Source organism: Trichosurus vulpecula, chromosome 3, assembly GCF_011100635.1.
Source record: "Trichosurus vulpecula isolate mTriVul1 chromosome 3, mTriVul1.pri, whole genome shotgun sequence".
In the NCBI taxonomy this organism is placed as follows: Eukaryota; Metazoa; Chordata; class Mammalia; order Diprotodontia; family Phalangeridae; genus Trichosurus; species Trichosurus vulpecula.
The window spans coordinates 206,728,655-206,754,936 of record NC_050575.1 but is presented as its reverse complement, the minus strand read 5'-3'; the positions used below and the strand labels follow the sequence as shown (position 1 = coordinate 206,754,936).

Sequence of the window (26,282 nt, the reverse complement as noted above, 5' to 3'; positions counted from 1 at the left end):
GGTTATGGTGAAGTCCGTCTGGCTCTTCATTTCTTTTTTTTTTTAAATTTATTTATTTAATTTATTTAATATTTTTAGTTTTCAGCATTGATTTTCACGAGTTCGAATTGCAAATTTTCTCCCCATTTCTACCCTCCCGCCCACTCCAAGATAACATATATTTTGGTTGCCCCTTTCCCCAGTCAGCCCTTCCTTCTGTCACCCTCTTCCCACCTATTTCCCTTTCCCTTATTTTCTTGTAGGGCAAGATAAATTTCTATGCCCCATTGCCTGTATATCTTATTTCCTAGTTGCATGCAAAAACTTTTTTTTTGTTGTTTTTGAATATCTGTTTTCAAAACTTTGAGTTCCAAATTCTCTCCCTTCTTCCCTCCCCACCCACCCGCCCTAAGAGGGCAAGCAATTCAACATAGGCCACATGCACATCATTATGTAAAATTCTTCCATAATACTCATGTTGTGAAAGACTAACTATATTTCCCTCCATCCTATCCTCTCCCCCTTTATTCAATTTTCTCCCTTGACCCTGTCCCTTTTTCAAAAGTGTTTGTTTTTGATTACCTCCTCCCCCTATCTGCCCTCCCTTCTATCATCCCCCCTTTTTTATCTCCTTCCTCCTTCTTTCCTGTGGGGTAAGATACCCAATTGAGTGTGTATGTTATTCCCTCCTCAGATCAAATCAGATAAGAGCAAGATTCACTCATTCCCCCTCACCTGCCCCCTCTTCCCTTCCTACAGAACTTTTTCTTGCCACTTTCATGTGAGATAATTTACCCCATTCTATCTCTCCCTTTCTCCCTCTCTGAATATATTCCTCTTACAACCTTTAATTTGATTTTATTTTTTTAGATATCATATCTTCATATTCAACTCACACTGTGCCCTCTGTCTATATGTATGTTCCCTTCAGCTACCATAATACTGAGGTCTCATGAATCATACACATCATCTTTCCACGTAGGAATGTAAACAAAACAGTTCAACTTTAGTAAGTCCCTTGTGATTTCTCTTTCTTGTTTACCTTTTCATGCTTCTCTTGATTCTTGTGTTATCCTGATTGTGTTTCCACAATACTCAAATTGTTTCTTTCTGGCTGCTTACAGTATTTTCTCCTTGATCTGGGAGCTCTGGAATTTGGTGACAATAGTCCTGAGTTTTCTTTTTGGGATCTTTTTGAGGAGGTGATGGGTGGATTCTTTCAATTTCTATTTTACCCTCTGGCTCTATAATATCAAGGCAGTTCTCCTTGATAGTTTCTTGAAAGATGATGTCTAGGCTCTGTTTTTGATCATGGCTTTCAGGCAGTCCAATAATTTTTAAATTCTCTCTCCTGGATCTATTTTCCAAGTCAGTGGTTTTTCCAATATTTCATCTCATCTTCCATTTTTTCATTCCTTTGTTTCTGTTTTATAATATCTTGATTTCTCATAAATTCACCAGCTTCCACTTGCTCCAATGTAATTTTTAAGGTAGTATTTTCTTCAGTGGTCTTTTGGACCTCCTTTTCCATTTGGCTAATTCTGCCTTTCAAGGCATTCTTCTCCTCATTGGCTTTTGGGAGCTCTTTTGCCATTTGAGGTAGTCTATTTTTTAAGGTGTTATTTTCTTCAGTATTTTTTGGGGTCTCCTTTAGCAAGTCAATGACTTGTTTTTCATGGTTTTCTCGCATCACTCTCATTTCTCTTCCCAATTTTTCCTCTACTTCTCTTACTTGCTTTTCCAAATCCTTTTTGAGCTCTTCCATGGCCTGAGACCAGTTCATGTTTTTCTTGGAGGCTTTTGACGTAGGCTCTTTGACTTTGTTGACTTCTTCTAGCTGTATGTTTTGGTCTTCTTTGTCACCAAATATTCCAAAGTCTGAGTCTGAATCTGAGGCCGTTTTCACGGCCTGGCCGTGTTCCCAGGCAACTTACTTGACCCTTGAGCTTTTTGTCATGGTATGACTGCTTGTAGAAAGTACTTTGTCCCAAGCTTGAGGGGCTGCGCTGTTGTTTACAGAGGTATTTCTACACAGCATGCTCTGCCACACCAGCACTCCTCCTCCCCCAAGAACTGCCAACCCAGACCAGCAGCTCTGTAGTACTCCTTCTCTGATCAGTCACTTAATTCCTCCCACCAGGTGGGCCTGGGGCTGGAAGCAACTGCAGCTGTAGCTCTGGAAGCAGCCTCAGAGCTGCAACACCTCCGCTGCCCCCCTCCCCTGCCCCGGGGCAGTGGCCAAACTGTGAACTCCTTTCACTCTGTCCCAGAAGCTTTTCCCACTAACCTTCTCTGTTATCTTTGGTGTTTGTGGGTTGAGAAGTCTGGTAACTGCCACAGCTCACTGATTCAGGGCGCTAGGGCCTGTTCCACCTGGCTCCTGGTCTGGTTGGTCCAGGCACGGCTCACACTGGGCTCTGCTCCACTCCCCTCCCAGTTCCATGTGATAGACCTTACCCTGAGACCATCCAGGCTGTCCTGGGCTGGAGCCCTGCTTCCCTCTGCTATGTCGTGGGTTCTGCAGTTCTAGAATTTGTTCAGAGACATTTTTATAGGTGTTTGGAGGGATCTGGCCGGGGAGCTCACGCAAGTCCCTGCTTTCCAGCCGCCATCTTGGCTCTGCCCCTCTGCTCCTCATTTCTTATAGCACAAAAGTATTCCATTACATTCATATACCACAATTTGTTTAACCATTCCCCAATTGGTGAGCATCCCCTTGATTTCCAATTCTTTGACACCACAAAAAGAGCTGCTATAAATATTTTTGTACATACTGGTCCCTTTCCCACTTGTATGATCTCTTTGGGATATAGCCCTATTACTGGTATTGCTGAGTCAAACAATATGCACATTTTAATAGCCCTTTGGGCATAGTTCCAAATTGCTCTCCAGAATGGCTGGATCAGTTCATAACTCTACCAACAATGTAACAATGTTCCAATTTTCCCACATCCTCTCCAGCATTCATCATTTTCCTGTTTTGTCATGTTAGCCAATCTGACAGGAGAGATGTGGTACCTAAGAGTTGTTTTGATTTGCATTTCTCTAATCAATAGTGATCTAGAACATTTTTTCAAATGACTACAGATATCTTTAATTTCTTCCTCTTAAAACTGCCTGTTCATATCCTTTGGTCACTTCTCAATCGGGGGATTTGTATTCCTATAAATTTGCTTCAGCTCCCTGTACATTTTAAATATGAGGCCTTTATTAGAGACACTGGTTGTAAAGATTTTCTCCCAATTTTCTGATTCCCTCCTAATCTTTGTTGCATTGGCTTTGTTTATACAAAAGCTTTTCAATTTAATATAATCAAAATTATCCATTTTGAATTTGTAACACTCTCTATCTCTTGTTGGGTCATGAATTCTTCCCTTTCCCATAAATATGACAGATATAGTATTCCTTGCTCTTCCAAACTGCTTATGGTATCAGACTTTATTCCTAAATCATGAACCCATTTTGACTTTACTTTGGTATGCAGTGTAAGATATTGGTCTATGCCCAGTTTCTGCCCTACTATTTTCCAATTTTCCCAGCAGTTTTTGTGAAATAGTGAATTCTTAACCCAGAAGCTGGATTCTTTGGCTTTATCAAAGAGTAGATTGCTATAGTTGTTGACTACTACGTCTTGTATACCTAACCTATTCCAATGATTCACCACTGTTTCTTAGCTTTGGTCTTTTCATCAGGAATGCTTGAAAGTCCTCTATGTTATTAAGTATCCATTTTCTCCCTAAAGGTTTATATTCAATTTTGTTGAGTAGATGATTCTTGGTTGTAATCCTGGCTCCTCTGCCTTCCAGAATATCATATGTCAAGCCCTCTGGATCCTTTAATGTGAAAGTTGCTAAATCTTATGTGATCCTGACTGGGCTCTATGATAGCTGAATGGCTTCTTTCTCACTGCTTGCAATATTTTCTCCTTGATCTGGCAGCTCTGGAATTTGATTCTAATAGTCCTGGAAGTTCTCTTTTTGGGATCTCATTTCAAGAGGTCATCGGTAGATTCTTTCAATTTCTGTTTTACCCTCTGTATCTAAGATATCAGGGCAATTTTCCTTCATAATTTTTTAAAATATGATGTCTAGGCTCTTTCTTTGATGATAGCTTTCAGCTAATCCAACAACTCTTAAATTATCTCTCCTGAATCTATTTTCTGGGTCAGTTGTTTTTCCAATGAGATATTTCACATTTTCTTCTACTTCTTCATTCCTTTGACTTTGTTTTATTGTTTCTTGATATCTCATGCAGTCATTAGCTTCCACTTGCCCAATTCTAATTTTTAAGGGATTATTTTCTTCAGTGAGCTTTTGTACCTCTTTTTCCATTTGACCAATTCTACTTTTTGAGGAGCTCTTTTCCTCAGTGAATTTTTGTGTCTCTTTTGCCAATTGGCCAACTCTATTTTTAAGGTGTTATTTTCTTCCTCTTTAAACTGTCTATTCCCTTTTCATAATTTTCTTGCATCACCCTCATTTCTTTACCTAATTTATCCTGTACCACTCATCTCTTTTTTTAAATTCTTCTAGGAATTCCTATTGAACTTGTGTCCAATTTGCATTTTTTTTTCCTTTGAGGCACTGCCTGTAGCTTTTTTCATATTGTAGTCTTCTGAGTTTGTCTTAATCTTTCCCGTCACCACGGTTGGCCTTTTTTTGGTGTTTGCTCATTTTTCCAGTCTAGTTCTTAACTGAACTTTATGTTCAAGTCAGCTTTGTTCACCTGGGAGTGGAGAGGTACTGTCTCAAGCTCCAGGCTTTTTCACACTGCTGCTTTCAAAGCTGATTCTGGGGAGTCTGCAAGTTTTCAGTGCTTCTAAGGTGGTGTTATCTAGGGAAAAGTGTGGTCACTGCTCTCCTGGTCTGTACTCTGGTCTTTACACAGGAAGGGCCCTGCTCTCCTGTAGCTACAAGCACTAATGTTCCTCTTTGCCCTGGAACTATAACCATGCTCCCTGCTCTCTTGTGACCAATCACAAGTACTCCTCTCCACCCTAGAACTGAAACCCAGAACTGTGTATGGGCAACAGAGCTGCTAAATGGTGTTTGGTCCTATGGCCGGTGCCAGCTTAGGGTCCCCTTAAGTCCCTTTTTAACCAGTTGTCCCACCCCTATACCATGTCTGGACTTAGAGCTCCCAAAGCTGCGGCTGTTGCTGCTGCCATAACCAATGCACACTGCTGGTGTTAACCACTGCATGCATTATGGCAGGCTAAATGTCACAGATCTCTCCTACTGACCTAAGTTGCCTTGGGCTGCAAAAATGTCTCACCCTGGCCTTTTGTTGGCTCCACCACTCCAGAATTCACTTTGACACATTATTTTAAAGGTGTCTGAAGGAGAATGTTGGGAGAATTTACTTGAGTTGCTCCCTCTACTCTGCCATTTTAGTTCTGCCCCCTATAATCCAGACCTTAATAGCACACCTATAACCACACTCCACACTTGGAGTGGGGAGACTTGGGTTGTAAATCCACCTCAAACACTGTGCTTCCCTGGTCAAGTCAATAAACTCCTTTGTTTCCTCAACTATTTAGATGGAGATGATAATAGCACCTACCTCACAGTGTATTTTTGTGAATCTACATAAAGCACTACATAAGATCACAGCTGTAAAGGGATAGCTTCAGACATGAAAATTTTAAAATGTGGACTTTTCAGGTAGCTAGATAAAAGGATCCTGGACTAAAACAGGCCTAATGGGGCTGGAAAGAGGTGTCCAAACTAAGGGAAACAAATAAATACCAGCTCCAAATCTACACACAACAAGATTCTGCACATACAAATGCCATGCATTTAAATATCTTACACTCATACTATCCTCACTGTTCATAGTAAAACAATGATTACATTATTTAAGAAGAATGCAAGGAAGAAATAATATATTGGTCAAAAAAAGCCCCCAAAAAAACAAAAAGACAAGTATGTGTTGATATTGTGATGAATGCCAAGGCTGTAGCATCAGGAGAAAGTCCCTGTCTCAGGTAGTGGTAGCAAAAGCTGGAAGCTAGCATAGCACTCAGTTATTCATAATTTAATCTACTTAAATGAGAATACAGGACACTGGCCTTGTTCTTAATCTCAGAGGTCTTATCTTTGATCATCAAAGTCTTAAATTAGGTAGAAGATACTTCATAGAGAAAGAACAAAGAAAGTTACTTACCAAATATCTTCTGGCCAGCCATATTTTATTAGATCCTCATCTGAAGGAAACACAAGAGAAGAATAAGAAACATGTTCTAGTAACTAGATATCACTTAAGATTGGCCAGGGTTTATAATACAAAAACAAACAAAAACCTCTCAGGTTTTCTTTACTTCAAGCATTTTTAGGGGTGGTCGTAGTAGTAAGCTATTTAAACCAATAGTTCTCATTAGGTTATTGTGAACATCAGTAGTCCCCAGAGTTCAGCAAGTAGGCCAATAGGTTAGCCCAACATATGAGATGTGTTTGATTGAAAACTCCTTGAGGGCAGATACTATAATGTTTTATTCATCTCTGTAGAGCCCTCAGCACCTAAAATGGTGCCTTGAATATAGCAGACTCTCCATAAATTTGTGTTTAATGTCTGAATACACAATAGTTTCTGGTCAAAGTTCCCAGACAGAAAAGAGAAGTAGTAAATTATCTTCAAGTGATTTTACTGCTTTAAAATGAGGTGAGTTAATTTTTTTTAATTGAGTTAATAAATGAGTTGACCCTGAACCCAAGAGCCTTGGGATAGCAGTGCTTCTGGCCTAGGGACCCCTGCTATCATCTGAAGAAGCAATACCTGTGGAAATGCAGGCTGACAACTGTTCCTAGAGGTCCTATTGCTACAACTTCTGAAGATCTAGAAAAGAAAGTTCTTGCCACCAAAGCCCTTGGCACTGTCAAACAGTTCAACATTAGAAACTAATATTTTATCAGTGAAAATTACATTCAAGAAAAGGTATTTTCATCGACAATGCTTTTCAACCTAAGGACTATGGGACTCTCCCACCAGACTTGCAGCTAAAACTTTCATATGTGTTTTCTCCCCCATTAGAGATGTGAGCTCCTTGAGAGCAGACTGTCTTACTCTTTTATTCGTACCCCCAGCTCTTAGCACAGCTTTGCATACAGAAGTGCTTAGTAAATGCTTTAATCATTTATTCATTATTATATTCTAACTTAAGCTTAAAAATATCACTATGGAAAAAGGCATATGACTCCTGAGAGACATTCACTTAGCTTTTTTAGAAAAGTTTTATCAATATCAAGTGTCCTGTTATCATTTTCCAGTTCATGTACCTTCCAATATTCTCAATATCCAGTTACCATGGTCATTTGCTAATTGCAGATTAAGGGTTTAGCATTATCTTTACATGGGCAATTAGCAGTTCTTGCTTTATAACTAACCATAATAAATTATAAGGATAAGAATAAAGCATTGGGGGGGGGGGGACCCGAGCCAAGATGGCGGCTGGAAAGCAGGGACTTGCGTGAGCTCCCCGCCTCCCCGCCAGCTCCCTCCAAAAACCTGTAGAAAATGGCTCTGAACAAATTCCAGAACTGCAGAACCCACAAAATAGCAGAGGGAAGCAGGGCTCCAGCCCAGGACAGCCTAGATGGTCACTGGGTGAGGTCTATCACCTCTCTAGCACGGATCTGGGAGCAAAGGGGAGCAAAGCCCAGCGTGAGCCCTGCCTGAACCAACCAGAGCAGGAGCCGGGCAGAACAGGCCCTAGCACCCTGAATCAGTGAGCTGTAGCAGTTACCAGACTTCTCAACCCACAAACACCAAAGATAACAGAGAAGGTTAGTGGGAAAAGCTGCAGGGGACAGAGTGAAAGTTCGAGGTTCGGCCACCGCCCCCAGGGGGAGCAGGGGTGGTGCAGCTATACAGCTACAGCTGCAGTTGCTTCCCATTCCAGGCCTACTTGGTGGGAGGAATTAAGTGGCTGATCAGAGAAAGAGTGCAGAGCCTGCTTAAGATCTGAGTCAGGTCCAGGTTGGTGGTTCTTGGGGGAGGAGTAGTGCTGGTGTGGCAGAGCTGGCTGTATAGAAATAGCTCTGAAAACAGCACATCCCCTCAACCTTGGGATAAAGTACTCTTTACTCTACAAGTAGTCATACCCCGACAAAAAACTCAAGGATCAAGTAAGTTGCCTGGGAACGCGGCCAGGCCGCGAAAACAGACTCAGATTCAGTCTCTGACTTTGGAATCTTTGGTGACAAAGAAGACCAAATCATACAACAAGAAGTTGTCAATAAAGTCAAAGAGCCTACATCAAAAGCCTCCAAGAAAAACATGAACTGGTCTCAGGCCATGGAAGAGCTCAAAAAGGATGTGGAAAAGCAAGTTAGAGAAGTAGAGGAAAAATTGGGAAGAGATGCAAGAAAACCATGAAAAATAAATCAATGACTTGCTAAAGGAGACCCAAAAAAATACTGAAGAAAACAAAACCTTAAAAATAGACTAACTCAAATGGCAAAAGAGCTCCAAAAAGCCAATGAGGAGAAGAATGCCTTGAAAGGAAGAATTAGCCAAATGGAAAAGGAGGTCCAAAAGACCACTGAAGAAAATACTACCTTAAAAATTACATTGGAGCAAGTGGAAGCTAGTGACTTGATGAGAAATCAAGACATTATAAAACAGAAACAAAGGAATGAAAAAGTTGTAGACAATATGAAATAACTCACTGGAAAAACCACTGACCTGGAAAATAGAGCCAGGAGAGATAACTTAAGAATTATTGGACTACCTGAAAGCAATGATCAAAAAAAGAGCCTAGATATCATCTTTCAAGAAATTATCAAGGAGAACTGCCCTGATATTCTAGAGCCAGAAGGTAAAATAGAAATTGAAAGAATCCACAGATCACCTCCTCAAAAAGATCCCAAAAAGAAAACTCCTAGGAATATTGTCGCCAAATTCCAGAGATCCCAGATCAAGGAGAAAAATACTGCAAGCAGCCAGAAAGAAACAATTTGAGTATTGTGGAAACACAACCAGAATAACACAAGATCTAGCAGCTTCTACACTAAGGGATCAAAGGGCTTGGAATACGATATTCCGGAGGTCAATGGAGCTAGGATTAAAACTAAGAATTACCTACCCAGCAAAACTGAGTATCATGCTCCAAGGCAAAATATGGAATTTCAATAAAATAGAGAATTTTCAAGCTTTCTCAGTGAAAAGACCAGAGCTGAATAGAAAATTTGACTTTCAAACACAAGAATCAAGAGAAGCATGAAAAGGTAAACAAGAAAGAGAAATCACAAGAGACTTACTAAAGTTGAACTGTTCTGTTTACATTCCCACATGGAAAGATGATGTGTATGATTCATGAGACCTCAGTATTAGGGTAGCTAAAGGGAATATACATATATATGCATGTATATAAATATGTATATATGTATATATCTATGTATGTGTGTGTATGTATATATATATATAGAGGGGGGCACGGGGTGAGTTGAATATGAAGGGATGATATCTAAAAAAATAAAATCAAATTAAGGGATGAGAGAGGAGTATATTGACAGAGGGAGAAAGGGGGAGATAGAATGGGGTAAATTATCTCACATAAAAGCGGCAAGAAAAAGCAGTTCTGTAAGAAGGGAAGAGAGGGCAGGTAAGGGGGAATGAGTGAATCTTGCTCTCATCTGATTTGACCTGAGGAGGAAATAACATACACACTCAATTGGGTATCTTGCCCCACAGGAAAGGAGGAGGAAGAAGATAAAAAAGGGGGATGATAGAAGGGAGGGCAGATGGGGGAGGAGGTAATCAATAACAAACACTTTTGAAAAGGAACAGGGTCAAGGGAGAAAATTCAATAAAGGGGGATAGGTTAGGAAGGATCAAAATATAGTTAGTCTTTCACAACATGAGTATTGTGGAAGCGTTCTACATAATGATACGCATGTGACATATGTTGAATTGCTTGCCCTCTTGGGGCGGGTGGGTGGGGAGGGAAGAAGGGAGAGAATTTGGAACTCAGTTTTAAAAACAGATGTTCAAAAACAAAAAAAAAAGTTTTTGCATGCAACCAGGAAATAAGATATACAGGCAATGGGGCATAGAAATTTATCTTGCCCTACAAGAAAGTAAGGGAAAAGGGGATGGGAGGGGAGTGGGGTGACAGAAGAGAGGACTGACTGGGGAACGGGGCAACCAGAATGTATGTTATCTTGGAGTGGGCGGGAGGGTAGAAATGGGGTGAAAATTTGTAATTCACACTCTTGTGAAAATCAATGCTGAAAACTAAATATATTAAATAAATTTTAAAAAAAAAGAATAAAGTGTAAGAAACGTATACATGGGTAGGTGTATGTATATGTAAAAACCATCACATCTGAAAAAGAAATAATTGTTTTGCTTTTTGTAGATGAGATGATAGTTTACTTAGAGAACCCTAAAGAATTAGCTAAGAAATTAACTGAAATTAATAACGTCAGCAAAATAGCAGAATATAAAATGAATCCATTAAAGTAGTCAGTACTTCTGTATATTACTAACAAAATTCAGCAGGAAGAGACAGAAAAATTCCATTTAAAACAACTTGTTATTGTTGTTCCTCAAACTCTTCAGGACCCCATCAGACCATAGCACACCAATACTGTCTATGAAGTTTCCTTGACAAAGACACTGGAGTGGTTTGCCACTTCCTTCTCCAATGGATAAAGGCAAACAGAGGTTAAGCAATTTGCCCTGGCTCACACAACTAGTGTCTAAGGATGATTTGAATTCAGTTCTTCCTGACTCCCAGTCCAGCACTCTATCCATCTAGCTGCCTCTTAAAAAAACTACAGAATGTATAAAATACTTAGGATTCAACCACTAAGATATACATAGGAACTACATGACTACAACTACAACAGACATAACAGAAATAGATAGGTCTTAGTCAACAAAAAATATTAAAGCTTACAAGAAGACTGAACCAATATAATAAAAATGACACCAATATTCAGTGTCATACCAATCAAACTACCAAAGTTTTATTTTGTAGAGCTAAAACAAAAAAATGAAATAAATCTGGAGGAACAAAAGGTCAAGAATTCTGAGGGCCCTAGTAGTACCTGATCTTAAAATGCACTACAATGCAGTAATAAACAAAACTACTTGGGACTGGTTAAAAAAATAGAAAGAATGATTGGTAAAGAAGATTGGGTGGGTACACCACATATACATAAAGGAACTTAGTTACCTAGTGTTCAGTAAACCTAAAAGCCCTAGCTATCAGGATAAGAACTCAGTATTCAACAAAAACTACTAGGAAAATGGGAAATAAGGCTGGCAGAAATGAGATTTAGACCAACATTTCACAATGCCTTAGATTTAAAAGGTCACATCTTAAACAAATTAGAGGGGCAAAGAAGAAGTTACCTTTCAAATCTATAAACAGGGGAAGAGTTCCTGATTACAGCAGATAAAATTGCCAATTGTTTACTTAAAATTTAAAAGTTTTGCAAAAACAAAATCAAATGCAGCTGAGATTAGAAGAAAAAACAATTAACTGGAAAAAAATCTTTTGAGCAAAGCTCCTGATAAAGATGTAATTTCTAAGCTATACAAAGAAATTATTCACATTTTTAAGAATAAGGGCTATTCTCCAATTGATAAATGGTCAATGGTTATAAGCAGGCAGTTTTCTGAGAAAGAAGTCCAAGCTATCCATTGCCATATGAAAAGCAAAAATTATCCAAATCACATGCAAATTAAATCAATTTTTACCAGCAAAGCACTTCACCATTAACTTTCTAATGATGCGGCTCTCTGAATTTAATTAGCCTTGTCCTCAGATTATAGGCAACAGTTCAACACCAGGCCCATCTTCAAAGCCTTTTTTCTAGTATGACCTTCCAAAACTTACTATCCTGAAGTTCCTCCAACAAGACATATATTTGTGGACATGGGCAATGTGAGAATTTGTTTTTCGTGACTATGCAAATGTTACAAACGAGGGTTTTATTTTGTTTTTCAATGAAGGGTGAGGTGGAAAGAAGAAATAAATGTTTAATTTAAAAATTTTTTAAAGAGTCAACATGATCTGGAATATATACATACATATGCTTCCTGATAAATTTTAAACAAAATCATACCAGTAAACTAAGGGAAGTTATTTAATTTGAATGCCTAGATTCAAAAACAACTAAATTGATAATCCAACTTTAAGAGAAATAGCTTTTTCTGTAGATTTAGAATGAATATTGGGTCTTCAGGCAGTCAGGTGGCTCAGTGAATGGAGCACTGGGCTTAGAGTCAGGAAGACCAAAGTACAAATGTGACCTCAGATACATACTAGCTGTGTGACTCTGGGCAAGTCACTTAATTTTTGTTTGTCTCTGGAGAAATAAATGGCAAACCACTGCAGTATCCTTGCCAAGAAAACCCCATGGCCAGTATTGGTATGATATGGTCCATAGAGTCATGAAGAGCTGGACATGACTGAACAACAACAAAACCAGTTTCTTCCTCAATTCATTCCAAACTGAGGAATTGCCTAAGAATTTAAAAAAAAGTTCTTATTGTTCTACCATATAAATGAAGAGAAAGAGATATTTTAAACTTCTTACACTGAATTGGCTGAAATAATCTATTTAATTTTTATTTAAAAATACTTAGATACCAAGGTATCAATATCATATTTTGTTTGGTGTGGGTTCTCCTTCTATCAATGGAAACCATAACTCCACTATGCCTACTAAAAAGTCTACAACTTTCACAGCCACAGCACTTCATCACCAACCTTCTGGTGATGATCTCAGACAAACAGCTTTGCCTTAGTAAATTTGCATGTACTATCTACTGGCATAGCCCTCAAGACCCTGGGTCATAATCATACCACAATGAGGCAACAGAGCCGGTCTTTGGTGGTGATTAAAAAACAGTAACAAAACAAGAAACACACAAATAAAGAAAAACACATTTAGCATAACTGACAGATATAACTCGACTGGGAGCCAAAAGACCTGAATTAAAATTTTGGCCGTGTCACTAACTAACTAGATAGATGACCGTGAATTAACCTCTGTTCACAGTTTATAAAGCATTTTCAGATACATTACTTCATTTAATGTATTCCTTTACAATAGTCCTTTGGGGTAGATTTATCCCTATTTTACAGATGAGGAAACTAAGACTAAAGGGAATACTGAATGTAGAAATTCACTTATTTGAATGTAGAAGTTGTTAGTTTAAAAAGATAATCATTGCTTTTTAGTCACTTTAAAATATGGTAGTTGTTTGACTTACTGTCCTTTCTTTTTGGCCTTTTTGTTCTCCACTGTGGGGTAGGCAGAAAAGATAAAAATAAATTCAGGAATTTCAATGGTTTTTAGATAACCTAAGATGAAGTGATGAACTTAAGATACAGAAGACACACATTTTCAGACACAGTTAATGTAGACATTTGTTTTGCTTGAAACTTAGTGTATCTGTTAGAGGACTTGTTCCCCATATAATGGAGAGGGAAAGAGAGAGGAGAGAAGGAGAGGAAAAGAAGGTCGCTGAGGCATTTTCCTGTTTTTTTTTTTTAATGCAGAGAAAGGAAAAAAAAGGTCAGAAAGAAGATTGGCCAAATGGGACAGTTTGAAAGTTTCAAGTTGAACTTAAATACTTGAAAAAGAAAAGCATACTATACATAACAGAGATCTGGAGTTTTTTGTACAATCGTTTTATGTTCTAATATGTATATGGAAATGTCCATTTTGTTTGTTGTTTGTTAAGCTTAGAATAAAAATAAAGTTATAAAAAGAAAAGAATCCAAGCTGAGAGGTTCCTTACAACTTTTGAGATCCTGTGGTTTATTTTCTCTCATTTTCATACCATGAATGACTCTGATTCCACCTGCTGGCCAATGAGAGGAATAAGCTACCCTTTGTGAGAAAATAAGAAATTGCCAAAGCTATGATTTATATCTGTCTATCCAAAAAATCAAAAAAATTGAGGATGACAAAAGCTACTTAGAAAAGATCATGCTTGTGCCAAAAATTTCTTTATAGTATATAAAGTAGTTTTCTGCTATGCCAGGAGATACGAAAACTGTAAGAAATGAAAGATCACCAGAAGATGAGAAAAAATTTCCATTAATTCAAGAGCAGTGAAGGGTCTAATTTAAAGGGCTTCAGGAAAGAAGTCAAGATTAGAAAAGCAATAATTTCTTACTGTTATCTCTGGCTATAAAAATAAAAGAAAAGTCAAAATCTAAGAAACTGGGTTCTCACAGAGTCCACAAGACAGCAAAAAGGTAAAAAATATAAAGTACCATTTCTGGCTTAGAGATGGGCTAATGGCACTTGCAGATGTCACAAGCCTCCTTAGGCTCTTGTGGAGACCTGATGCTCTACAGGGTGTTCCTAAAGTCTGGACACATAGGCAAAAATGCACATTTTCAAGAAATGAAATGAATGGAATTTTCAACAACATTTTATTTAATTGGAATATTAACAAATAACACCTTCAATATGATTTGCATCATTTATGATGCAAAGGTTGATGTGCTTTGCAAGATTCACATGAACTCGGTGCAATAACTCCACGTTGCTGTCAATTTTCCTACGTGTCCAAACTTTAGGGACACCCTGTATATCACCTTCTACTGTCCATTATTTTGCAGAGACAAACAGAAGAGGGAAAAGGGCTTCAAGTACAAGGCAACTCAGTATCCACACTGGAATTATTCTAACACAGTGATGAATACCTTTGTTGAGCATACATCTCCCTGTTTTATGCTTCACTTGATATTTATGATCAGAGAATCAATGAGCAAGGATATTTCTATTGTTATGTTCCAAGGAATCTTGAATAATCACTACAAATGGATGGGAAGCATTTTGTTGAAAAAACAGTCTTTAAGGTGTTATTTTTCTCTACTGCTTTTTTTCTAAATCAATAATAAGCACAGCGGGATCTTATATTCTTATACACTATGAAATGGTAAAAATGTGGCCTATTACAGCACTTACAAAAAAAAATCTGTTTATTCCCTGATATCCTCATTAAAGATCACCTCAATTTGTATATATATGACCCACACAGAAACTTTGTATGGGGAGAAGACTAAGTATAAAAGTAGGTCGTTGTTGATTTTTTTTCAGTTGCCTTTTTTGGTATTAAGAAGGTCAAAGATTTTTTTCCATGTCTTTTGTTTTTTCCCCTCCATTTAGACACTGTGAATATTGATCCTTCAGCTCTCTCATAATTTTATCTCCTCTACATACATTTAATACAACCTGGCTGCTTTTTTTTTTTTTTGTTTCTCTTAGGTCCACTTTGACCTCCCCCATAGGCACATCTGGAATCAGTGTTCAGGCTAGTAAGTGTGGTGGTTCCATATCCATACGACAATAAAACATTTGTTATAGTAATCTGTATGTAGACAGTGAAGCTGGTTCTCAAGATGTTCCTATTTATAGATGATGTGCTAGTTATATCAAGTCCTGGAACAAGGAAGGTGCATAGAAAAGGGTTATAGTCCCATAAGCAATCAAAAGAGTTTGAAAGCCTGACTACTCACATAAAGAAAACCAAATGGATGAAGAATGTTTATTGCCCACATTATGACATTTGGATAGACAGCCTACAGACCTTGTCTATCAGTCTGTATATTTAGGAGTTGAGCCTGAAGATAGACAAGAGAGTAAGCTGTATTGACTTTGGGAAGCTGCAAAGCTCCTTTACCCAAGTTTTCCATGAAAACAAACTCTCATCATCTTTTTAATACCAACATTCTATCTTTCCCGTATATGACAGACAGACATGGACTACAACAATCTCCTGTGAATTAAAAAGAAGTATCACACAGATGGTAATGGGGAGCTCACAGTGGGTATAAGCAAGCTACAATACATAAATAATGAGGAACTTTCAAGAAGAGGATTAAAAGATGTCTGATATGAAGAAAATATATAGTCCGAAGGTAAGGGATAACAGATTTCAATCTGTACCCTGAATCCCACCTGTTGGTCAAGGAGATATGTAAGCATGTTTCATCGTTTGTGGTTATGAAGGGGATCAGAGCTCTTGGGTCTTTCAGGCTGTTTACCTCTATAATGTGAACCTTATCTTTTGCAGGTCATTGACCCATTCTGCCTTTCTGACCTTATATTTTGCGACTGTTACATATTGAACTTAAATTTAAAACCACAAGATCCTCAATACTTTATCTTCCTCTTATGGCAGGCTCAGCAATCAATGGATTTACACTATGCTTTAAGAGACTCTTATTTTCATCCATGTTTCAAGGAAAAGAAAAGAGGAAACCCAGAAAAAGAAAACAAAAACTAGAGAACCAGGGAGAGGCCCCATAAATACAACAGCTCAGCTCTGTTTTCCCTCAGGCAGAGTTATTTTGCCCTGTGAGCCCTCCCTCCAATTGGGGGGAGAGAAAGGGCCCAGGGAACTCTTAGGTGACTGAAGGGAGCACTGGATGAACACCTCAGCTCCATGGCTGTGGCGTAGAAGCACTATGACTCTAACTTCCCTCTGGCCCTCAATGTTGCTCTCCCTTTCCTATACCTAACCACCTCCACACACTCCTTCCTTCTTTCTTTCTCTCTCTCTCCCTCTCTCTCTCTCTCCCCCCTCCCCTCCCCTTCCTTCCCCTCCCCAAGGTCCTCAGGATTCTGAGTATCAGGACAACAAACTATTACCTTTAGCCCAAGGGAGTCAACCTGTAGTCTAGCCTCTCTCCTCAATTTTTGTAATGTAAAAGCTATACCCTAAATTATAATATTCAAGTAGCAACTTGGACTACAAAGAAGAAACTTGGTTTTACTACACAATCAAAAGTGACACAAATGCTAAAGCATGAAAAATGTTTCTTATTCAGTCTCAGAAACATTAGCAGGTATCAAATCAATCAACAAACATTCACTGAGAAGCTAATAAGTGCCAGGTACTGTTAGGTGCTAGGGATACAAAAACAACATTAAAATGGTCCCTGGCTTCATGGAACCTAGCTTGGGGAGACAGTAAGTACTTATATACAGGTATATACAAGTTAATTTGAGAGGAAAGGCACTAGGACCTGGGGAGAAGGGAGAGGGACAGGAGAATCATGAAAGGCTTAATGTAGTTGGCAATGTTTGAAAAGAATTAAGGATTCCTTTAGTCTCTCCTCTTAACTCTCCACAGTCTGACTTCCAACCTCATCATTCAACTAAAGGTTTCTCACTTAATTGCCAAATCTAATGGCCTTTTCCCTATCCTCATCTTTCTTGGCCTCTCTGTAGCTTCTGACACTGTTAATCACCCTTTTTCTAGATTTTCAGGACTACTCTCTCCTAGTTCTCCTCCTACCTATTTTTGACTGTTCCTTCTCCATCTCCTTCCTTTGCTGGATCTTTATTAAGGTTATCTCTGATAGCCCTAGGTGTCCCAGAGTTCTGTCATGTACCCTCTTCTCAGTTCCCTCCATTTTACTTGGTAATCTCATCAGCTGCCAAGGACTAACTTATCACCTCTATGCTGATGATTCTCAAATTTATTTTCAGGATCTAATCTCTCTGCTGACCTCCAGGCTCAAATCTCCAACCACCTACTGGACATTTTGAATTTGGATATCCCTTAAACATCTTAAACTCAGAATGCCCAAAATTGAACTTGTCATTTTCCCCCCAAAACCTTTCCCTTCTTCCTAATTTCTCTTTTACTATTGAGAGCACAGTCATCCTCCCAGTCATCTAAGTGCACAATCTAGGTGTCATTCTCAATTCCTTACTCTCACGCCACCCTCCCACATCCAATCTGCTATCAAGACCCATCGACTCTAACTTCTTAGGATCTCTTGTATACTCTCCCCATTCTCCTGTAACCCTACCACCACCCAGGAATAGACCCTCATTACCTCACACCTATACTATTACAATAGCCTGATGGTTTGTTTTCCTGCCATAAGTTTCTGCCCACCCCACTCCATCCTCCACTCTGTTGCCAAAGTGATCTTTCTAAAGCACAGGTCTAGCCAGGTCACTCCCCCTACTCAATACCTCCAGTGGTTCCAGAATCAAATACAAAATCCTCTGTTTGGCATTCAAAGCCTTTCGAAACTTAGCCTTTCCAGTTTTCCTATAACCCCACCCTCCACACACACACACACACACAAAATCAATGACATTGGCCTCCTTGTTCGTTCTCCAACAAGAGACACCATCTCCCAACTCCATATATTTTCCCTGGCTGTCCCACATGCGTGGAATCTCTCCCTCCTCATTTTCACATCTTGGTTTCTTTCAAGTCCCAGCTAAAATTCCCCCCAGAATAGGAAGGCCTTCCTGATTCCCTTTAATTCTAACACCTTTCTTCTAGTGATTATCTCCAAATTTATCCTGTGTACAGCTTGTTCAGACCCAGTCGTTTGTGTGTTGTCCCTCCATTAAGACTGTGAGCTTCTTGACAACAGGAATGGTCTTCAGCCTTTTTTTGTATGCCCAACACCTAGTACAGTGCCTGGTACATACTAGGTGCCTAGTAAATGTTCACTTACTGACAAGCTGACTGATTCTAAAAAGTGGAACTGAGGAGTACATTCCAGGCAAGGAATGAAGGGTTGTTTATGAGGAATTGTAAGGTCAGTTTGGTTAGAGCTCTGAATGCACAAAGGGGAACAATGGCCAATCTGTAAAGGACTCAAAAAGCCAGAGAGAAGAAATTATATTTGAAGTTATAGAGAGCCAGAGGAGTTTGCTGAGTAGAACAAGAAATGGTCAGGTGTGCACTTCAGGAAAATCAGTTTGGCAGTATTGTGGAGAATGAACTGGACTTGAGGCAGGGAGGTCAATTAGAAGGCTATTACAATGGTCTAGGTGAAGGGTAATGAGCTTCTATACTAAGGTAGCAGCTGTCTAGGGAGAGAGGGAAAAAAACAATGTGAGAGCAAAGTCTTCAAGGCCCATGACACAGCATTTTTATCTGATCTCAACCAAAACAGGTTGATACAGATTTCAAATTCCATAACAATTAACATTATAATGAAAATCTTTATAAGATTTCCAAGCACCAGCTAGGCTAATAATTTCAAAAACTATTCAGCACAAACAAAATTCGAACCAATGTATTTTGACACCTAATTGAAATTCTTAATAATGGGATTTTGACCTGATTCACAAAAGCTCAAAACTCATTCCCAAAGCAAAACAGAAGAGAAAGAAAAATAGTATCGCTTACCTGTTGAAAATTTCAAAATCAAATGCTTTGTAAAACTTACTTTCATATTTATCCTTTCCCATATAAATGGTGTAAACAGATGAATCAGCTAAGAAGAAAATACAAAAAGGGAAAGAAATCAGATAACATCAAACATTACCTTACAAAAACACTGGCATGATGAAAACAGACATGAAAAGTTTGAGCAAGATGATGCACATGGTCACTTTCCTACTTGCTCAGAGTAAGTATTATGTAGTTTTGAAATCTTAGTAATTTTATATCTCCTGAAAGGCAAGTGGGCTTGTAAAATGTACAAACATGAAGAAACTGAGGCCTAGAGAGTTGAAGGAACCTGATGAAAGTTACAGACTTTTTTACAATTCTTCTCTAAACTGAGTGATTTTTTTTCTATTGTATCATGTCACCTCCCCTTCCTCAGAGGTTAAATTTTGAAAGAAAAGATCCCACATGATATTGGCACAAAAGGACAAGCATAAAAATATCAATTTATGACCCATATGCCTACTTTTTCATCTCTATAAAATTCAGTTCAAGTTAGTCAGGGAGTCAGACCTCTATTATAATCATTTCATACCTGTGGAACCAAGCTTCAGCTAGGAAATATTTTTCTAATTTTATTGTTTATTTAGGCAAAATTTTGTAGAAGAGGAAAGGAATTCCCATCTTTAAGGCTGAACATAGGGTAACTGAATTTAGAGAAAGAATTCCAAAGTCTGAAGGGACTTCAGTATCGGTGGTACTAGAAAAAAGAATTCTCTTCAACACACATAACAAGTGTTCATACGGTCTCAACTAGAAGATCTCCAGTGAGGAGAAACTCACTATCTCAAGGTAGCCATTCCCCTTTTATTGCTCTGTTAGAAGGTTTTTCCTAACATCAAAGCCTAAGTTGTCTTCTATCAATTGTTTCTAATTCTGCCTGCGAGGAAGAGGAACATATTTAATACCTCTTCCTAAAGGCAGCTAGGTGGTTTGGGGGATACAGCACTGAGCCTAGAAACAAGAAGACCTGAGTTAAAATCAAGCCTCAGACATTTACTAGCTGTGTTACCCTGAACAAGTCACTTAACCTTTCTCTGCCTCAGTTTCGTCAACTATAAAATGGGGCTCATAATAGCACCTACCTTCCAGGGTTGTCATGAAGGTTAAATGAGATAGTATTTGGAAAGTTCTTAGGACAGTGCCTAGCACATAACAGGCACCATGTAAATGCTTAGTCCCTTCCCTCTCCAACATGACACGATAGTCCTTCAAATATTTGAAGATAGCTATCATGATCCCTCACTCCCTTCCAAACATCTCCTCTCCCAACTACATATCCTCAGTTACTTAAACTAATCCTCATATAACAAGAACTCAAGGTCCTTGCACCACCTTAGTTGCCCTCCTCTGGGCACCCCCCAGCTTTATCAAAGTTCTTTCTAAAACATGGCATCCAGAACTAAACACAATTTTTCAGACTATACAGCAGCGTATTTCCTCCTTCTCATCCTTGGATGGGATGCCTCTTAACACAGCCAAAGATCACATCAGTTTTCCTGGCTGCCATGTTATGTTGTTGATTCACAAGTGAACTTCCATTCTACTAAAATTCCCAGATCTTCTTTCAGATGACCTACTGTCTAGCCACGTCTTCTCAAATCTTGTACTTGCGTAGATGATTTTTTGAATCTAAGTGTAAGATGTTATATTTATCCCCATTAAATTTCACCTCATTAAACACAACCCAAAGCCTCACACAGCCTGTCAGTCAATCAACAAGCATTTGTCAAATGCTTACTATAGTGCTGAGGATACAAAGAAAGCCAAACAGTCCTTGCTCTCAAGGAGCTCACAACTGTAAGGGAAACAACATGTAAATAGCTAGATACACACAAGATACATAGCGTGTCCCAAAAGTCTTTGTGGTTTATTAAAGCTTAAAATTGCACTAATGTTTTTAGGACACTGTGTAATACAAAGTAGATGGAAGAGGGTCTCAAATGGGAAGCCCTAGCAATAAGGGCAAAAGGGAAAGGCCTCCTGTGGAAAGTGAAATTTGAGCTGAGTCTTGAAGGAAGCCAAGGAAGTAATGAAATAGAGGTGAGGAGGGAGAGCATTTTAGGCACTACAAAGAAATGGGGGCAGGAGACAGAGTGTAGGGAAGAACAGCAAGTAGGCCATTACAGCTACATCATGGAGTCCACAGAGAATAGCAAAGCGTAAGACAAGAAACTATAGACAGGGTCAGGTCATTAAGAGCTTTAAAGCCACAAAGAGGCATTTCTATTTGATCCTAAAGGTAACAGGGAGACATTAGAGTTCTTTTGGGGGAAGTGAGGGGTTGACATGGTCAGACCTACAATTTAGAAAAGTCACTTTGGCAGCTGAATAAAGGACTGATTGAAGTGAGAAGAGAGATGAGGCAGAAAAACCAATTAGAAGGTTACTACAATAGTCTAGGCAAGAGGCAGTGAGGGATGCTATGTAAGCAGACAGGAGTGTAGAAATACTGTGAAGGTAGAAACAAGATTTAGCAATGGACTGGATATGAGTCAAAGATGACACTGAGTTCGCACACCCTCTGAAATCTGCTCTCCCCAAATCTAAGTTTTCTTCTCCTCTATCACCAATTCCTTGAAGAAATGGCCATTTTCCTCCAAGGTATCCATCACTAGGGCAGCTAGGTGGCACAGTAAATAGAGCACTGGGCTTGGAGTCAGGAAGACACGTGTTCAAATCCAGACTCAGATACTTAATAGCTGTGTGATCCTGGGCAAGTCACTTAAACCTGTTTGCCTCAGTTTCCTCATCTATAAAAATGAGCTAGAGAAGAAAATGGCAAACCATTCAGTATCTCTGCCAAGAAACCCCCAAAAGGGGTCACGAAGAGTCACACATGACTGAAAAAAGACTACACAACAGCCACCGCTTCTACCTTAACAAGCAGTTCTGCTCTATTTAGGAGAACAGAATTCAAAAAATAAAATAAAACAAAATAAAATGTCCCCTGGGAGGGTCCTCCAACTTTTGACTGTTTGGACCTTTGTCAGCAAGGTAATGTCTCTGCTTTTTAGTATGCTGTCCAGACTTGCCATAGCTTTCTTTCCAAGGAGCAAACATCTTTTAATTTCATTGCTGCAGCAGCTGTTGGGAGTGATCTTTGTACCCAAGAATATACAATCCCACACTGCTTCCATTTCTTCTCCTATTTGCCAGGAAGTTGATGGGACCAGCTGCCAAGATATTAAATTTTTTTGATGTTAAGCTTCAAGTCAGTTTTTACACTCCTCTCTTTCACCCTCATCAAGAGGTCCTAATTCATCTTTACTCTCTGCCATCAGAGTGGTATCATCTGCATAATCTGAGATTGTTAATATCTCTCCTGGCAACCTTAATTCTGGCTTTAGATTCATCCGGCCCGGAATTTTGCATATGTATTCTGCAAGTAAGTTAAATAAGGTGACAATATACAGTCTTCTCATACTCTTGTCCAGTCTTAAACCAATCAGTTGTTCCATATTCAGTTCTAACTGTTGCATCTTGGCCCGTATACAGATTCCTCAGGAGACAAATAAGATGATCTGGTACTCCCACCTCTTTGAGGATTTGCCACATTTTGTTGTGAACCACACAGTCAAAGGTAATTTGGTAATTTAGTCTCTAGTTCCTCTACCTCTTTGAAAACAAGCCTGCTCTTCTGGTAATTCTTGGTTCACATGTTACCAAAGCCTAGCTTGCAGAATCCTGAGCACAACCTTGCCGGTGTGTGAAATGAGTGCAACTGTTCAAAATAATTTGAGAATTCCTTGGCACTGCCCTTCTTTAGGACTGGGACATAAACTGATCTTTTCCCATCCAATGGCCACTGTTGTGTTTTCCAACTCTGCTGGCATATCGAGTGCAGCACTGTAACAGCATTATATTTTAGGATTTTAAATAGCTCAGCAGGAAGTCCATCACCTCCACTAGCCTTACTGTTAGCAATGCTTCCTAAGGCCCACTTGACTTCACTCTCCAGGATGTCTGGCTCTAGAACAGTAACCAAACCATCATTGTTATTGGTGATATAAAGATCTTTCTTGTTTATTTCTTTTGCATATCCTTGCCACCTCTTTTAATCTCTTCTCCTTCTCTTAAATCCCTAACATTTCTCTTTTATCATGCCCATTTTTGCATGAAATTTTTCCTTGATATCTCAAATTTTCTTACAGAGATCCTGTCTTTCCCATTCTATTGTTTTCTTCTATTTCTTTGTACTGCTCATTTAAGAAAACCTTATCTCTCCTTGCTATTCTCTGAAATTCTGCATTCAGTTGATAATCAGGAAATTAGTTTTAAAAAAAAAGAAAAAAGGTCCCTTAGTAGCCTAAACTTAAAAATCCAGAGACATTAAACCTCATGAATTTCAGAATTAGAGGAGAGGGCACAAACCCTAATTCAGGACATCTGTATTTTATATTCAGTTCTAACAAGTGTCCTTGGCTAGGTCCTTAGCTAGGTCCTTAGCAAATAAACTACAAATTGGAAGTCAAGTTAACAAGCATTAGATACAAAGAAATCCAAAAAATAGCCCCTGGTGTCAAGGAACTCAAAGTTTAATGGGGGGGATAACTTGCAAATGACTTTGTACAAAGACTATATACTAGATAAAGTGGAGATAATAACAAAGGGAAGGGGAATCAATAAGTTCCGTCACAGAGAGGATGCTGATGTCAGCAAAAGGTGACAAGGGGTATAAAAAAGAGCTATAAAGAAAACAATTTATTGCTATAGCATCACCATATAAACAACTGATGCTCCTTATGATCATATTAATTCATCCAAAAATGTTAAATTAGTATAGTATAGTGGAAGACAAACTAGACTGAGAAGTCAAGGAAATAGAGGCCAAACTTCCTGTGTGACCGTGGAAAAAATGTTTTTTTTTTTTACTTCTCTGGGCTTCAATTTCCTCATCTCTAAAAGGTGGGGACTGGACAAGAACCCTTCAAAACCATTCAACCTATAAGTGTATGATCCACTGCCATTTTGAAATTGATGTATCCTTGACAAAGCCACTTACCTTTTCTGGGTCTCAGTCTCACGCAAAAAATAAATATACTGGACCAGATATCTAAAATCCTTAACTGTTCTAAGACGTAGCACTCTTCCATTAATACCAGGCCCCACTCCAAAGCAAACACAAGAATAAAAGTAATTAGAGGGTACTGATAAAACAAGAATACCTCAAAGCTCAAAAGCAACTACTCTATCTAAAATCCCATTTCAAAAGAACATACCAACCCAGTAAGCAACATAAATCAATCCTACCGCCACTTAGCTGGCATAAGATGAAATTTAATAATCTTTATTAAAGTCTCACCTCTAGCAAAGAATCAGAAATTAAAAAAGCATCACGAAGGACTTAAGGAATAGCATTCTCTTCTCTCTTTATTATCAATAAGGCAGAATGCCACAGATTTAAAAAAAATACACACACAAAGGGCAATTTCCAAGATCTGGAATACAAACCTTACACAGTGACTGAATTTCAGCTTCACAAGATCATTGGTTCATAGATTTAGAGCTGAAAAAGGAACTTAGAAGCCTATCTCATCACAAATTTAGACCTGGGAGGGCCCTTAGAAGGCCCTCTAATCATATATTTAGAATTGGAAGGAAACTCAGAGGTAATCTAAGTCCAACACATTGCACAGGTAAGAAAAATGAGGACATAAAAGGTGACTTGATCAAGGTAATAAAAGTGACAGAGGTTATAAGCAACAGGACTCTTTTACTGTCCTACACAGTGCTCTAAATCTTAGGTGTCAAATAGGAGGCCCCCACCAAAACTCCACTTCCCACTTGGGAGTGAGGCTGAACCATATTAAAATGTAACTGAGAAACATTTGACAAAATAAATAAAAATCCTACAGAACATAGATAAGACAATATGGGGTTTTCTAAGTCAATATTCAGCCTGCAAGGATCCTTTTTAAAATCATATTTTCAGTTATTTCACTAATATTCCCAATTACATTTTTAAATTTATCATTTTTTCACACTTTTAAAAAAAGTTTTGAGTTCCAAATTCTCATCTTTCCTCTAGTTCCTCCTCCATCTATAGAAAAAGCAAGCAACATATCCAGTCATACGTGTGAAGTCATGCAAAATATATTTCCAATGTTAGCTATGATGCAAATAAATGAACTAATGAATTAAGAATAATAAAGTGAAAAAAGTATGCTTCAATGCTAGGATACTTTTGTACGGTTTAGTGGTCCCCTGATTCTATTTAAGTTTGACACCAAAGCTCTAAATCTTCATTTGTTTTTCTGTCAGATTTAGCTAGACCGTTCCTGAGTACAATTAGTTCAATGATGCCCAAAAACTGCAGCATCCCACGTGGCGTGTCCTGTGCTATATAATGCACCAAGTTCAAGCCATGTCTTCTTGCTTTCCAACTGTTCCACTTAAGTCCCTGTATAAGTATTTAATAAATGTTTGTTGAATAGTTATCCTAAAGACTAGAGGGCCCTTCTCAGCCCTCTGATTAAGGCACACTTTCGATAACCCAGAGCTGTCAGAAGGTGGCACTGGATCTCAGTAGGCTCCCAGACGAAGAAATACGCCTTCACCCGGAGGTGAGCCAACTCTGGGGAAAGCGGTGAGCAGAGAAAACCCCTGCAGGTGGAAACCTCGAAGGGGAGAAGGGAGTAAGAGGGCGAGCAACAAGTACCGGGACCAGAGGGGCGACGAATGGGTTCTTTTTTACCAAAAGGGGAAACTGAGGACCAGAGAGGAAGTCAGTGATGCCTCAAGGCTGCCACTAGAACGAGCTCAAGGGCTCGGCCTCCACTTTGGGCTCGTTTGTCTACTTGAGTCACAACGCCCGGAGGGAGCGAGGCCTGCGCGGGGCTGGCCCTAGAGGGCCGAACTCTCGCCACGAGCCCAGGAGCACTTGGAGCGGAGGAAGGGAGGGAGAGGGGACCCTGAGTCCCAGGGCGCCGCCAGTTCTCCCTTCCCGCCCTCACTCACCGTGGCTGGTGAAGTAGAACACCATGATGCCGGCGCCGGCGGCGGCTCCTCCTCAGGCCGCCCTCAGCTCCGAGGTACGGGCTCAGAGCGGCTGCCGGGAAGCCGAACCAAGTCCGTCAGTCAGTCAATCTGTATCTCCGCCGGAACTTTCTCCCGGCCCC

At 39.2% G+C, this 26,282-nt stretch overlaps 1 protein-coding gene across 1 annotated transcript in view; it reads right to left on the bottom strand.

Moving 5' to 3' along the window:
* Positions 1–26,282, bottom strand: part of CCDC25 (coiled-coil domain containing 25) — a 46,126-nt gene extending 19,844 nt beyond the window's left edge. Inside the window, exons 1-3 of the mRNA XM_036750234.1 lie at positions 26,122–26,282; positions 19,160–19,207; positions 6,145–6,184 (exon numbers count right to left, since the gene is read on the bottom strand). Coding sequence (XP_036606129.1) covers positions 6,145–6,184; positions 19,160–19,207; positions 26,122–26,146 — 113 coding nt within the window. The 5' untranslated portion in view covers positions 26,147–26,282. The remainder of the gene's footprint in view (positions 1–6,144; positions 6,185–19,159; positions 19,208–26,121) is intronic.